The following is a 14,831-nucleotide window of genomic DNA, read 5'->3' as shown; positions in this document are numbered from 1 at the left end:
TTATAAAGATTCAGGTTACATTTAAATGTGTAATATAAATTAAAAAGCAGGGTACTGTAACAGCTATTAGTGACGGCTGAATGAACAGTGAAGGGAAACTGTGTCATTACGCTGATGAACAGACTGCACGCTAGTCCCGTATTTTATCACAACATAACATGTTTAAATATAGGAGAGGTATTAAATGAAAGCAGATGAAGCCAAGGTTGACCTATACGGAATGAAACCATGCGTGAATTGGAATTGTCAGCAATCTGGGCACATATGTTTGTTGTATTGGGTTTTTTATCATCGTACAATCAGCACCACTGTCAGTGCTGGAGGTCGCTGAATAGTAGATTCATTTTACTGTTACTCATAAGCCATGCACAATGTATGCACAGTATCTTCTCCACATTATGCTCAATATAATTAACTGTGTTAGGTTAGCTAAATGCTGTAAAGGTTAAACAATCTATTCTGGGACACTGGTAAGATTGAAATAATGTAAACATAATCAAACCAACGTACCCCCCACACAACTCAGGATTCACCTGGGTCGGTTTTCCATTTTCTGTTGCCACTGGGTGGCGCTGAGAAGAAGTCAGGAAGTCAAAATATTATTAAAAAATATATATAATTGTTTCATGGTTGAATAGGAACGAATTAAAATATGCATATTTAAGTAAAGTTTAGTAAATGTAAGTAAATTTTACCAAATTAAGCATTTTGAAACATAAAAGTGAACTAACTAACTGAACTATAAATTAACTAAAATACAAGACAGAAGAAGCATTGTAATTGTGAATGTAGTACTGTACATTGACCACAAGGTGTCATTGTTCTGTGAGACTAGACTCCTCCTGAAGTTCAGTAGAGAGGAGTCTAATAGAGGATGCTCTAATAATGTTAAAGCATAAAAGCAGAGCAGATTGTAAACAGATTGGTTTTCATTATATTGGATCCTCCAGTCTGGAACCAATGAACACTGACAGTAAATGGTCCTAGAACACTTTAGTTGAATTAAAGTAAACTCAACTCAACTCTTATGCAGCCACTAGCTAGCAAGCTAATAAGCCAGAAAGCTAGTGAGCTAACCAGGTAGCCTCAAATGTATTTCTTCGAAACCTAAAAAGTCAAAAATGTACCACTTCCACACGGAATGGAGGATAATGTTTTCACTCTATCATGTGGGTTATGCCATGGCTTTCATTACTATCACCTAGTATCCATGCTGGTAATGGTGGAGAAAAGTCATCTTTGTCTCCTAATTCCCTCCTGTCTCTCTTTCCTCGCCAGTCTCCAGACATTTAGTCATTTCTGAGAGGATGTAGCAAACAGTTGGTACAAGTTTGGCTCAAAACCCAAGAGAAACCATCCTATTTGGTATGAGCTGTAAATCGTGCCGACATCTGCACGCTGCAGTGCATAGCTGCTCCGGTGGGGGTTTGTGAGACGGAGGCTTTGAGAAGCTGGGGCACAGAGACCAGAGCATCTTCTAAGTATCAGTATCCATATCTGACTCTATGAGTGCAGACTAGTGTTGCTGCCAATCACTGACTGACCTCAGGGCTGTGTAATAGGGCCAGATGAATGCTAGATAGAAAGGTGCAGTGGACAGATAACTTATTCATCCCAAAGGACATTTAAGGGTTAAAAGTCCTTAAGACAAAATTGAATGTCTCTGAATCCCAACATGTCTGTCATAACAAACCTGATGTTGCCCTCCCCTCCACAAGTCCTGACGGCGGTCTTCAGTAACGGCACACAGTCCCCTGCGGGGTGCCTCTAATTCTTTTGCTCTAATTAGAATGAGTGTGCTGCAGGCCAAATGGGTCTGGAGTAGGTCTCGGCCATTTCTTGGAGGCGATAAGATCCTCCGTCACAGCGAACGATGGCGGTCATAACTTCATTAACGACTTGCCTGACTTTTCCCAACTCTGCTGGGTGGAGTCCCCGGGGGATGCTGAGCCCTTAATTTGGCCTCGCTATTGCATGAAGAACCATGATTTAATTTAAGGTTCCTTATTAGATTTCTACACTAGCAACTGTTACTGGAAGAGTGCATGTGTTCTGTTATGTCTTCATTTGGACTTTATGAGGGGTGGAACCCAATATCAACATCCTGAGACAGTCGGCACCGCCACTTTGTGCGACCAATTTTGCGGCTTTGACAAAAATGTATTCTTTCTAAAATTACCCACCACGGGGCCAAAGAGAGTTGCAATTGGCAGATAAAGAACATGAGAAACACTAAAGCTAAACTACTAATAACATATCAATAATATTTTTCTTAGCCTTTTACAAAATTGAAAAAAAAATATCAAAGTGGCCTCTTTAGATCCTTAGATTTTTCAGTATGTGGGTGGAAACATTTTGCACGCCCCCGGTTTAGCCTAACCAAGCTTGAAGTAATGATTATTACAGCTGTCATCATTTTCAACACAAACAGACCATAATGGCGTTCCTCTCTGCTCTGATTGCCGGCACAATGTTGTCTTAAGCGTCATTAGCGGCCATCTTGCCATGCAATCATTCTCCATCGGGCCCTCCATCACCTTTATTGCTGTTTGCGTCCTGTCGTCACAACATCTCGGCTTGTCTGTTAACTGCTACTTTGGGTTTAGGGCTTATTGACAACTGCTGAGCTGTATAAAAGTGAGCTACCTCCGCACACTCCGTTTAGCCCCTTTAATCCTGGCTAGATTAAAGAAATTTGATGCATAAACCACGCGCGACTCCATGCCAACTGGAGTTCAACGTGCCTCCCATTCTAATGCATGGAATGGCTGCACGTCCTTGTCCAACACTGAGCAAGATGTTGAACCCACAATTCATTTCACACTTGGTTAGCAGGTGAAAATGCTGTGTGGATGTAGCGTATGGAAGCACTGTGGCTTTGACAGAGCGTGTAAGTACAATATTTAACCAAAGCATGCACGCTACGGGCACACTTCTTTCATGTGATTGCATGTGAACACCCAGAAGCCAAACTTCCCTATCCGCTAGCGCCCATTGACTTGAATGGAGTAAATCATCATTGTGTTTCAGAAGGAGATTGATGGTGGCGCTCAATGGTTTGGTCGCCCATTCTATTTAAAAAGGCAGGTCAGTCGACCAGTTAAAGGATCCGACCTTTATTGTGCCCGTCTGACGTCTCTATTCATCATCAACGGCCTGCATCCTGCTGCACTCACCCACACGCACAAGCTCATTTTGTTCCGCTCAAAGGTGAATGTGAGTTAGGTATTTAGGGCAGCGGTGTCCAAAGTGCGGCCTGGGGGCTGTTTGGGGCCATGGCAATTTTTAATTGGTCTGCAGCTCATTCTAAAAATGTTATATAATATAATATAATTCATGTATTACATATTTTATACAAGAATACATTTGTGGTTTTTGTGCCTTGATTTATGCTATTTTTTGAAAGACTTTATTTTAGTTAATAAAAGTAGTTTAAAAAAGTATTTAAAAGTAGTTTAATAAAAGATTTATTTTAGTTAAAAGGGCATGGCTTAAAACACATGATTATTATTTGGATTGGTAATGTTCATGTTCTTAATTTATATGATTATTTTACCTACTTCATATATATATATATATATATATATATATATATATATATATATATATATAAGCCATAATTTTATATATATAATGTAGGTAAAATAATTTTAAAAAGTCATTTTAATACAGTAAGATAAGAAGATAAAATAAACACATGAACGTCATCAATCAAAATAATAATGTGAAAAAAATCATCAATTTATTCATTTAAAATCAGGCAAAAAACTTTTAAAAATGTCATACTCTAACTGGAAAAAGCCACAATTTTACAAGAATAAACTTGTAATATTACGAGGAAAAATAATGTCATCATTGTAGAATTTATTCAAAATATTAAAGAAAAAAAATTTGTTTTTTAACACAAAAAGAAAAGAGAAAAAAATTATAAGAAGAAAAATTTAATATTTTTTTAAATTTAAATTTATAAAACAGTGTCTGCAGAAATAATTGTAATTGTACAAGAATAAAGTCTAAATATTAAGAAGAGATCTTAAGAACCTTGGGAATTTTTTTTAAAAAGTAATGTAATTTGGGTAGCATGGAGTTGAAATATTAAAGAAAAAATACTTGATCTTTTTAGAGTTGTAATATTATGAGAAAGAAACCAAATAAAGTTGTCATTTTTGAGAGGAAAAGTGAGAATATGGCAACAAAGTCACCATATATTACGGCTGAGATACATTGAAATATACATACATATATAAGCATATATAGCATATCTACATGTGTTGCTTGACAAAATGATTAGGACCAGTACATATCCAGCCAGTACAAGAGTTGTTGAACACTGCCACTATAATAATAAACATGAATCCCATGAATAACACAAATATATGCCACTGTGTGGCAGCGGGGCAGGTGGTACGACAGGTCACTGCCGTTGCGTGCAGCGCATGCTGGCATATAAATGTGAATGAATGCTTGACGGTGGACGGAGCGGCCGACACTGTGAATTGGCAGCCACGTTTGTGTGAGTCTACCCCGGGGCAGCTGTGGCTACAAATGTACTTTCCCACCACCACCAGTGTGGGAGTGGAGGGAAGAAATAATGGTCTCAGTGTGAAGCGCTGTGGGCGTCCAGAAAGGCACCATATAAATGCAATCTATGATTATTATACATAATAAATATGCATATTTAAGTGTTTTGGTTTGTAGTGGTTATGTTTGACCAAACATGGACGCAAGACATATTGTGTCATTAACCAATCTTCATTGATTAGATATATTATCTTTTGTTATGTATATATCATAATCCAGTTGTCCCATTTGAATTTTGGAGCTTCACTTTATCACAGATTTTCAAAAATATATTCATTCATAAATTATGCTTTGTCATGGTTGAATACAGTCTATTGGTTGATAAAAAAGTATGCATATTGATGCAATTTGTATAATTTTTTACCTAAATAAGCATGTTCAAGCAACTACTATGACTACTACTACTACTACTATGACAAATAATAAATAATAAATAATAAATAATAAATAATAAATAATAAATAATAAATAATAAATAATAAATAATAAATAATAAATAATAATAAGCCGAGTCGTATTTATGTCCTAAATGACTTATTTACACTGATTATATCTGTTATGTATATAATAGAAATATAAAGTTGACTATAGGGGTGTTATTTTCTGTCCAGGGGGATCTAATCATGTTAAAAATATTTCAAAGGTTGAAAACAGATTTTCCGAACTCAAACTGTGAAAACATTCCATTTACTGTATAAGGCATGAATCGTACTTCATGGAAATGTATGGTGGGTTAACGGTGGGATTGTTTAATTCCATCCCAGACGTTTTTCACGGTTCAGTAGGACTTGAATCCAGCCCCGAGTCAGCGATCTTCTCCCATGCACTTAAACGCCAACTTGCATGAACTTCTATTTCCTCGTCTCATTAAGGAAGTTGTTTGCCTGCAGTCAGGTTAATGTTTGTCTTCACGGGAGGTTGACGTGAAAGTCACTGCAGGAAAAATACGAGGCGTAAGTTCCCACAGCAATAGCGGATCATTTTTCTCCGGCCAAGGACACCAACCAACCATCTGCAGCTATGACCATGTACCAGACTCAAGTTTCTAACCTCCATTTCCGTCATTTTGCTCTTGCTTATTTGAAGGTGAGACACACTGAGAGAGACAGAGAGAAGACTCCAAGGTCACTTTTGGTGTCTCTCCGTTAGAGTTGCTTGGTTCCTGACAAGGCCCAGACACTTTTAATTTCTCACTGACTGTCAGGGGTGTGCATGTGAGACGGATATACGCGGAGGAAGATGTTGCGCTGACTTTTCTGTGTTATCTAAGAGGTATTCATTTCTCTGCTCTTATCTGTCTGTCAGTAATGGGCCTTCAGTGATGGCTGTCAGAAGATAGCGGCGATGGATGGACTGCTTTGGAGCTCTCCTATAGATGCTGTAGATGGAGGATAGGTTGTTATAAGGGCGTTGGGGGTTGTTTCAAACCGCACTGAATTACATTTTGACACACGGTGTATCCACAACACTTACAGCATATGTTCTCAGGGGACATACACCACAGAAATGAAACTATGATGTATTTTAGAGTAGTCAGTGTACAGCTTGTAAAGCGGTATAGATGTACTATATGCTGACAATTAATCAACACATTGCTGTTATTGTCTAAATAACTGTTTCCTAACTTGTATTAAGCCAAGGTACATTTGAAACGTGGAGAATTATTTACATTCTGACATCTTGTGCAGGGGTGTCCAAATTGTTTCCACCCAGGGCCACTTAGTGAAAAGTGAAAGCTTATTAAGCTTATTAAACTTATTAAGTTATACAACATATAATTCAAGAAAAAACGGCATCTCAGCTTTGTGATATTTTTTTGATTTTCCAAATAGTTCAACTTTCTTCTTCATTAATCTTTATACATTTTATTTTGATTATATTATGACTCAATTCTCATCATATTTAGACTATACTCAAATAATATCACTTTGTCCCCAAAATGTACTTGGTATGAGCTTTATTTATTTATTTATTTATTTGTTTTGAATATTCCGACTTAAAATATTCACCGTTTATTCGCAAAAAAAATATGTTTTCCTGTTCATATTTTGACTTTATTCTCGTAAAATAAAAAAAATCTTTTTTTTTTTCATTTTTCAACTGCTTAAATTTTCCACTTCTAATTTTCTTTCATAATATTATGACGAAGAAAAATAGCATTTCTTTATTTGATGCTTTTAAAATGATGTTATTTGTCCTTATCTGGCATAGCGGTTGGGGCTCACTGTTAATAATAATAATAATATAGATGTTTTCTTGCCAACAGTCAGATGGTAGTAGCATCATGGTCTGAGGCTGCATGAGTGCTAACAGGGAGCTACGGTTCTTTAAGGGAAGGAGAACATGATCACAGTGACAGTAGAGAATAACATTGACGCATCAATCATTGAGAAATGAGCTATTTTGTTGAAATTATTAGCGTGAATGGAAAGGCGTTCCAAACACAGACAGACGGTGTCATGTACACAGTATTGTGGAACTTGGTAGTGTTTCTGTAATCCTGCTATTTGACAAACTGACCAACAAAACTACTCATTTATCCTTATCGACACCAAATAATCTTTCTGAGGCCGTCTCCTTCTCAACTCCAAAACATCTTAGTTCTATAAGCCTCGTAGATGAGGTAAAGGTATACTGTATAAAAATTGCCAGCTCGTACAGTTGGTGTACAGGAGCGGACAATATCTCAACATAAAAGTGACATTTAAGTGGCTGGAGGGTGTATGAACTCTTGGTGCTCACATTCTGTCAAGATGAAAAAGGAAAAGTGCCCTCAGATGACTTTACCACTCTTCACTTTCTTCTCCGCTACGGCCAAGCACAGTTTGGGGAATTGGGGGAGACAAAACGAGGAGAGGAGGAGTGGAGAGCCTGATAAGAGAGGTGGAGGAATGGAGTGTCAGCACTAGTCTGGGTGGACTCCTGCTGGCTTCACTTTGGGGGAAATCCCCACTTGGCTCGGTCCCCATTGTAATGAGAGGAGAAGCTCAGTCGGGGGTCTTTGAAGTTCCACCGCGTGACGCCATGGGTGAACTCTTTTGCTGGTATGAATTCAAACATGTCTGAGCACAGGTTTTCTCTCTCTAACAGATACACATTTTTGCTCCTCTATACAGCTAGCCAATTTGTACACCCCTTATATACATGTTCTTGTAAGTGGCGTTGACAGTAAAAGAAACGTTAGCTCCTTGGCTCTGTTAGCACGGTTGGGTTGGTCATGTGTGAACGCAGTCCACCAAACCCAGGACCAAACAGGCGGACCGAGATCACCTGAGAGGTCTCAGTCTGCTTGCAGGTGGATTCTGGTGCTGATTGACGCAAGTCAGTACAGTAGAGACTGTACTCTTTCCGAATGGAATCTTTCCGAATGACCTTTCCGAAAGCAATGGTATACATGGAAAGGAATATTCCAATCGCGTGTCTACATGCGCCGTTATAATCAACCAGAATAGTCAATGGGGCATGCACAGTAAAAGCGTAAACACCAACATCACGTGATACCGACTTCCTCGAGTTTTTCTTTCACTTGTTTAGAATAACTCCATATTGCCAGTTTTTCGTTCGTCCGGTCTTGAAATTTTGTTGGAATCAAAAACAAACTTTCCTTAGCAGTCCAGTGCCGATTGTTCACCTCCATTTTTTTTTAAATCAAAGAACGTCTGGAGCTGCGTGTTACGTCATATCTTAGCATTCGCTGAAAGAACGCACCCGGGAACAGGAAAAGATAAAGTTCAATCTTGCTAATATTTTATAATTAAGCTCGTCACATGTTTTATATAGAAATGTATTTTCTTTTTAAATAAAACTGGACTTGTGAATGGCGTATAGAAGGGTTTAGATTCTGTTCCACAGATGGCGCTAATGCACACGAAAGCTGTTTGCCAACCGCCAATAAACAACAGAAGAAGAAAAACACCACGAAGAAGAACGCAGTCTGACAACTTTCCGATTGAGCGGGTACAAGATACCTCAATCGGATTGGAGAAAGGAATATTCCACCCCTGCGAATCCGATTATATATTCATTCGGATTGGCACTTTTCTTTCGGAATGAGGTTACATTCTTTCCGTTTGAGCAAATAACCCGAATGGAATTGGAATATTTGGGTCCATGTAAACGTGGCTAATGTTACACAGTCCGCTTGAACCCCGATCACAATTGATATTCTCTTTGCGATGTTTTTCCATGTTCATGTGCCTCGTCCACCTGTTTTTGGAGAAGCATTCCCAAAACATGATGTCGCCAGCACCATTTGGTGTTAGCCAAACATCACATCTCATCTGAAGGACAAAAACCAAAGAGATTTCATGTGAGGTTTCTCTCTGGCACTCTGTCATCCAGCTTGGCTTGGTGAAGAACCTGAGGAACAGTTGCATGTACCGTCTCTCTCACCTCCCTGCACGGTCAGTCACTTTGTGAAGACGGCCAGCTCCGATTTCTACTTCTTCATCATGGTTGTAAATCTTCTGGTAGCCACTCCTTCTCCGATACTTTTCATTTAGCTTTTTCTGAGTGTCTCGGGTTCTTTTGTCTGCATATTGCAATTGTAGCAGGAATACTAATGAACCAGACTCTGCACCTCCCCGACACGGGTGGTGTTTTTTGACTGCATCCACTTGACGCACCTTGCCAGATGATCTCCATTTCTCTAACTGTGACACTGCAGGCATCAACTGAATGAGATCAGTCACTTTACTTTCAAGAGGGTGAATATTTATGCAAACACTTGTACCTGATAGATGTTTCATTCATTGACAGCAGGTGATGAAAATCTATTTTCACATAGACGTGAAATTACTTTTTTTTTTTAAATAACATCGACCATGATGGCTGAAACATCCAAGAAGGGTGAAAACCTTTGAAAGGCTTTGTAAACTAACAAAAACACTCAAGTGAACGCTAACCAAACTGCACTCAAGTGCAAGCTAAGAATCTTTTTTAATGTTTGCTACAAGCAGGAATACATGTTTTGCACTTTTGATCTTAAAGTGGTTCTTAGTTGAGCTTCAGAATGAAAATATAAGAAATGGGTGTGAGGAAAAAAAAGGCATTAAAGTGAACTAAGCTGATCAAAAGTTGACAGCACAGCCTTTAAAAGGCAAAATGTGGGCAACAATATGAATTGGATGTGATTTAGTATCATGACATGTTCTCAAGAGCTGCAACAGCAAGGCATCTCACAGTGGATGCAGTAAGACGGTCATTCCAAACTTCTTCAACCATCCTGAGGCTTGGGACTGAAAAGGTCAAATGGAAGACGCCCAAAAATGTCCCGACCCCATAGCTGGAGGATCCTATTGGCTGTCATCCTTGGCCCAAATGAAAGTTGTTACTGGTGCAGTCCAATAACCAGACACCATCTGCCGGAGAAGACTTTTAACAACAAAAAATGCCTCCTTCAAGGAATTTGCAGGAGAGCACCAACCATGGGACATTGAAAGGTGGAATTCTCCCTTGATGATCCTGGTGGCTTTCAATGTTACCGGCATGACAAGGACATCCCACCTGAAATGTTTTCCACACGACACAGTGAAGGGGGATCCATCATGATCCTTCAGTTGAATAATGGAGCTTCTGGTTGTGCAGGGGCGTAAAACGACGACTGACTATGTGGAGATGATGCAGGGAGCATCCCTCATGACAGTGGATGCCCTCATTGAAGCCATTTTTTGACTTCTTTTTCAACATTTTATTTCTATTTTAGGAGGGGGGGGGCTGTTTTTTTTTGTTGCTACAGTCTTAAAGTCTATTAAGTTTAAAGTCTAAAAGTCTAAAAATGTCATCCAATACTTCTCTACAAGAGAGGAGAAATATGATCTCAGGTAAGAACTACATTTGAAACACTTCTATGCTAGGACTACGTTAAAAAGCCATAGCATTTCAGTATGTGGAATCAAACTATGGAATGGATTGAGTAAGACCCTCAAACAATGCACAACGATGAGCCAATTCAAGAAACAATACGAGCAGTTGATGGTTGCGAAATACAAGGATGTGCTATACATATCACTATATTGACAGTTACTATGGTACCCATTATGTCATTGGATGGTCATATCACCTCGTACTTCGATACAATAAATAAATAAAGAAATTATTTAAAAAAAGTAAACTATATTAGGAAAGCAGGAAGTGAACAAATGTAACAGTTACTGATTGTAAAAGTACCAGATGGAGGGGTAGGATTTAATAAGCTTTGCTTCTTCCTACTCCTTTTGGATATTATGGAACTGTGAACTGATTATGTGATGCATTCAATTGTAATCTGATGCATTGTCAAATGAAATAAAACCATTAACATTACCATATTTCACTCTAATGCTTGCCAATGCTCAAAATTGCAAAGGCAATGCAAACGAGTCGGATGTAAACAGTGGCTGCGGGGAGGCAGGTTCTGTATCTGAAGACTTAGAGGACACTCTAAATTCAGAACAGTAGAAGAAGTGTTTAATAATTCACCCAAATAGTTTCCTCTGTCCCTCCCTCCTCTCCCTCTCTCTCTCTCTCTCTCTCTCTCTCTTTCCCTCTCTCTCTACCATTTGCAAGGTCAGTGCTAGTCCTGTGTCGTCACTTTCTCACAGAGACGCCGCGCTTTTAGAAGGAGCTTGATGTGACTGTTTAAATGGACCAGGATTGCAACTTGTAAGCAGCATTTAAACCTACCAGCACTCCACTCCACTCCACGCACGGAGGGATGAGAGAGGAGTGAGCGCTTTGCTTGTCGTCACCCCTTTGGATTTGAAACCATCCTCCTTATTTATTTATTCACATTTCTCTCCCACACACACACACGCACGCAGCTATGCCGGGACCCAGATGTCCTCTTCCTCCCCGGGCTGTCTGTCATTTTGGTGGCCGAGCCGGCACCGCCAGCCGCCCTTAATAAGGATACATCTGACGCTGCCGCTGCTGCTGCTGCTGCTGCTTTTGGGAGCCAAGTGGGATAGCTGTGATTTTTTTTACACTTTAACGATGTCTTGAGACGTGGAGGTGGGAATCTTACAAGATGATGACAGTGAGTAGAAAAATGACACACCGCTAGGCTGCTTGCATGCATGCCGGGAAATGCTGTGTTGGTGTTCATTATAGCACGTATGGGCGTTTCTGTCACTGAATGTGAAGTGGAAGGGGTGGGTGTGGGGGGTGTCGGGTTCCTGTGGGGAGTTTCAGGGAACATTACATCATTACTGTACGGCGAATGACTCTGCAAATGAGGCTGAAATCTGAAATTAGCGCATAATGACAGGTGTAGTGCATACGTCACAGAGTGGCTTTTTGCAACGACCCCCCCCCCCCCTTTCTCATTTGGGGTGAATGGGGGGGCTCGGTGCAGCTGTCATTGTGCAGGCAGCCTTGTGTTGTTGGCCAAACAAAATCCAGGCTGTGTTTGTGTGCATGGTGTTCGTTAATCCCGCCGCGGATCAGCTTTACGGCTCCAGGATGCCGTCTTGCAGCGACCCCCCCCCCCCCTCCTCACCCCCCCACTCCACTCCCGTCACCCTCTCCCGCCCTATGCCTCTCTTTCTCATAAACAGGCACTTTAACTGATTGCAATATTGCACTGTAGTTCACCGCGTTCATATTCGCAAGCCTCTTCTGTTCCGAGTCGGAACAAATCGGATTAGCACTTTTTTGTGTTTGCAAGCCGCGCTTTGGGAGCATTGCAAAAGCACTCTTCTCACTTTTTGAGAGCCAAAAAAAAAGCCGGTTTGATTTATTGTTTTTGCAGCACACGCATGAAGGCGTACACGGCCAAGAGGAGAAGCACTGGGTGACGGCGTGGTGCGTTTCATGACCACCTCGGTAATGTTGATTTCAGCACTTGCTGTTGGTACAGTGTGACGGCCGCTGTATGTCTGATTTAAAACGCCAACATGAGTGAACCCTGAGTTTGTTTTCTCACCAGGGATCCACCCATGTGGAGGTTTTGTGTGATATTTGGTCATGTTTTCGTGACAATATCTGTATGTGCAATTGGCATGCACAACATTTGGTGCTTTTGGGTGCTATCTTATCTCATTAAGTCTGATTTTGCCACTCTGAAATACTAAAACATGAAAAGATGCAACTTTGGATATTTTGTAAAGCAACAAAATGTCGATATGCTAAAAAGTTAGATATATTTCACGGAAAATTGCATCTCAGCTTTGTGTGTAGATGAAAAAGCATATTGGTTGGAAGGTCTTTGCTCTTTTTTTCAATTATCATTATGTTTTTCATTTTCCAACTTTCTTCTTGCAATATTATGGCTTGATCCCAATAATATTTTGACTTTATTCCTACAATAGTGTAACTTTTTCCCCAAGCTAATTTTTGAAATGACATATTTTTGACTCTTTTTTCTTAATATTTTGACTTTATTCTTTTAAAATGACCGCTGTTTTTTCCTAATTCTTTATATAGTATATATTTTTATTACATTTTATTTTTTTCTTTCTACAATGAAACCTTTTCTCTTAGTATTAATATTTTCCAAATCTTTAAACTTTTTTTCTTGGAAATGTTTACTTAATATTGTGATTTTATTCCCATAACAGTATAATGTTTTCCTCTACCACATTTATCAACTATTTTGTACATTTAAAGCAGCTTTGACAAAGTTTGCTAAACTATAATATTTTTGGGAGGTTTGATGTGACATGTCATGAAAATTTGCCCTGCTTTAATAATAAATACCAACCATGTATGACTGCACATTGCCATTAGATACACCAGCCCATCTCTGTGTTCGCTTTAAAAAGTCTATCTAATGAAGTGGCCTTTGTGCAGTACCCAAAGACCTGATGTATACTGGTAAGAAATGATGACTAACCCAAAAACCTGATGTACTATACTGGTAAAAAATGATGACGAACCCAAAGACCCGATGTATACTGGTTAGAAATGACAACTAACCCAATGACCTGACAAAATGACGACTAACCCAAAGACCTGATGTATACTGGTAAGAAATGATATAGTAACCCAAAGACCTGGTGTATACTGGTAAGAAATGATGACTAACCCAAAGACCTGATGTAATGACGACTAACCCAAGACCTGATGTATACTGGTAAGAAACTATGACTTACCCAAAGACCTGATGTATACTAGTAAGAAATGATATAGTAACCCAAAGACCTGGTGTATCCTGGTAAGAAATGATGACTAACCCAAAGACCTGACGTATACTGGTTAGAAATGACGACTAACCCAAAGACCTGATGAAATGATGACTAACCCAAGACCTGATGTATACTGGTAAGAAACTATGACTTACCCAAAGATCTGATTTATACTGGTAAGAAATGATGACCAACCCAAATACTTGATGTATGTATACTGGTAGGAAATGATGACTAACCCAAATACTTGATGTATGTATACTGGTAGGAAATGATGACCAACCCAAATACTTGATGTATGTATACTGGTAGGAAATGATGACTAACCCAAATGCCTGATGTGTACTGGTAAGAAACGATGACCAACCCAAATACTTGATGTATACTGGTAAGAAACGATGACTAACCCAAAGACCTGATGTATGTATACTGGTAGGAAATGATGACTAACCCAAAGACCGGATGTATACTGGTAAGAAATTATATCGTAACTCAAAGACCGGATGTATACTGGTAGGAAATGATGACTAACCCAAAGACCGGATGTATACTGGTAAGAAATGATATCGTAACCCAAAGACTGGATGTATACTGGTAAGAAACGATGACTAACCTAAAGACCTGATGTATACTGATAAGAAACGATGACTAACCTAAAGACCGGATGTATACTGATAAGAAACGATGACTAACCCAAAGACCTGATGTATACTGATAAGAAATAATGACTAATCATATTTCGATGGTGTCACCTGCGGGAGGTCTTCGTGTATCATTTCTTTTTCCGAGGGTCATAAATTTACGGTTGTGCTGCGAGAAACCTGCCGCCTCTCTGACGGATGGTCAGGTCAGGTGGAGATCTCTTGTAAACAATGCAGACGGTTTCATTACCTGTGATGAAGTAATCAGTCATGCAGTGATTGCAGGGGAGGGTGGGAAGTGGGGGCACACACAGTCAAGGTTACCCTCGGGAGCTCGGGTTCGTGTCAGTGTGTGTGCTGATGTGTCTGTCACTTATCGGAAGCCATTGAAGCACTCTGCTTTTGTCGCTGTGGGGCGGCCATACTGTGATATGAAGCTGGTGATCGGCGGTCCACCGAAAAGGAAGATTGGTCTTCCAGGACACAGTGGCTTGTCGACTGCGTT

General features: G+C 39.6%; 1 protein-coding gene across 6 annotated transcripts in view; it reads left to right on the top strand.

Moving 5' to 3' along the window:
- Positions 1-14,831, top strand: part of schip1 (schwannomin interacting protein 1) — a 266,272-nt gene that overhangs the window by 209,953 nt on the left and 41,488 nt on the right. The window contains exon 1 of one of the 6 annotated variants that reach the window (XM_058079063.1): positions 11,149-11,596. The exons of 3 other annotated variants lie outside the window; for them this stretch is intronic. In XM_058079063.1, coding sequence (XP_057935046.1) covers positions 11,588-11,596 — 9 coding nt within the window. In that variant the 5' untranslated portion in view covers positions 11,149-11,587. Of the gene's footprint in view, positions 1-11,148; positions 11,597-12,148; positions 12,385-14,831 lie in introns of those variants that run through there. 2 more of the 6 variants (XM_058079065.1, XM_058079062.1) reach the window with 2 other exon arrangements.

This window comes from Doryrhamphus excisus, chromosome 8, assembly GCF_030265055.1.
Source record: "Doryrhamphus excisus isolate RoL2022-K1 chromosome 8, RoL_Dexc_1.0, whole genome shotgun sequence".
In the NCBI taxonomy this organism is placed as follows: Eukaryota; Metazoa; Chordata; class Actinopteri; order Syngnathiformes; family Syngnathidae; genus Doryrhamphus; species Doryrhamphus excisus.
This window is presented reverse-complemented; position numbering and strand designations above follow the sequence as displayed.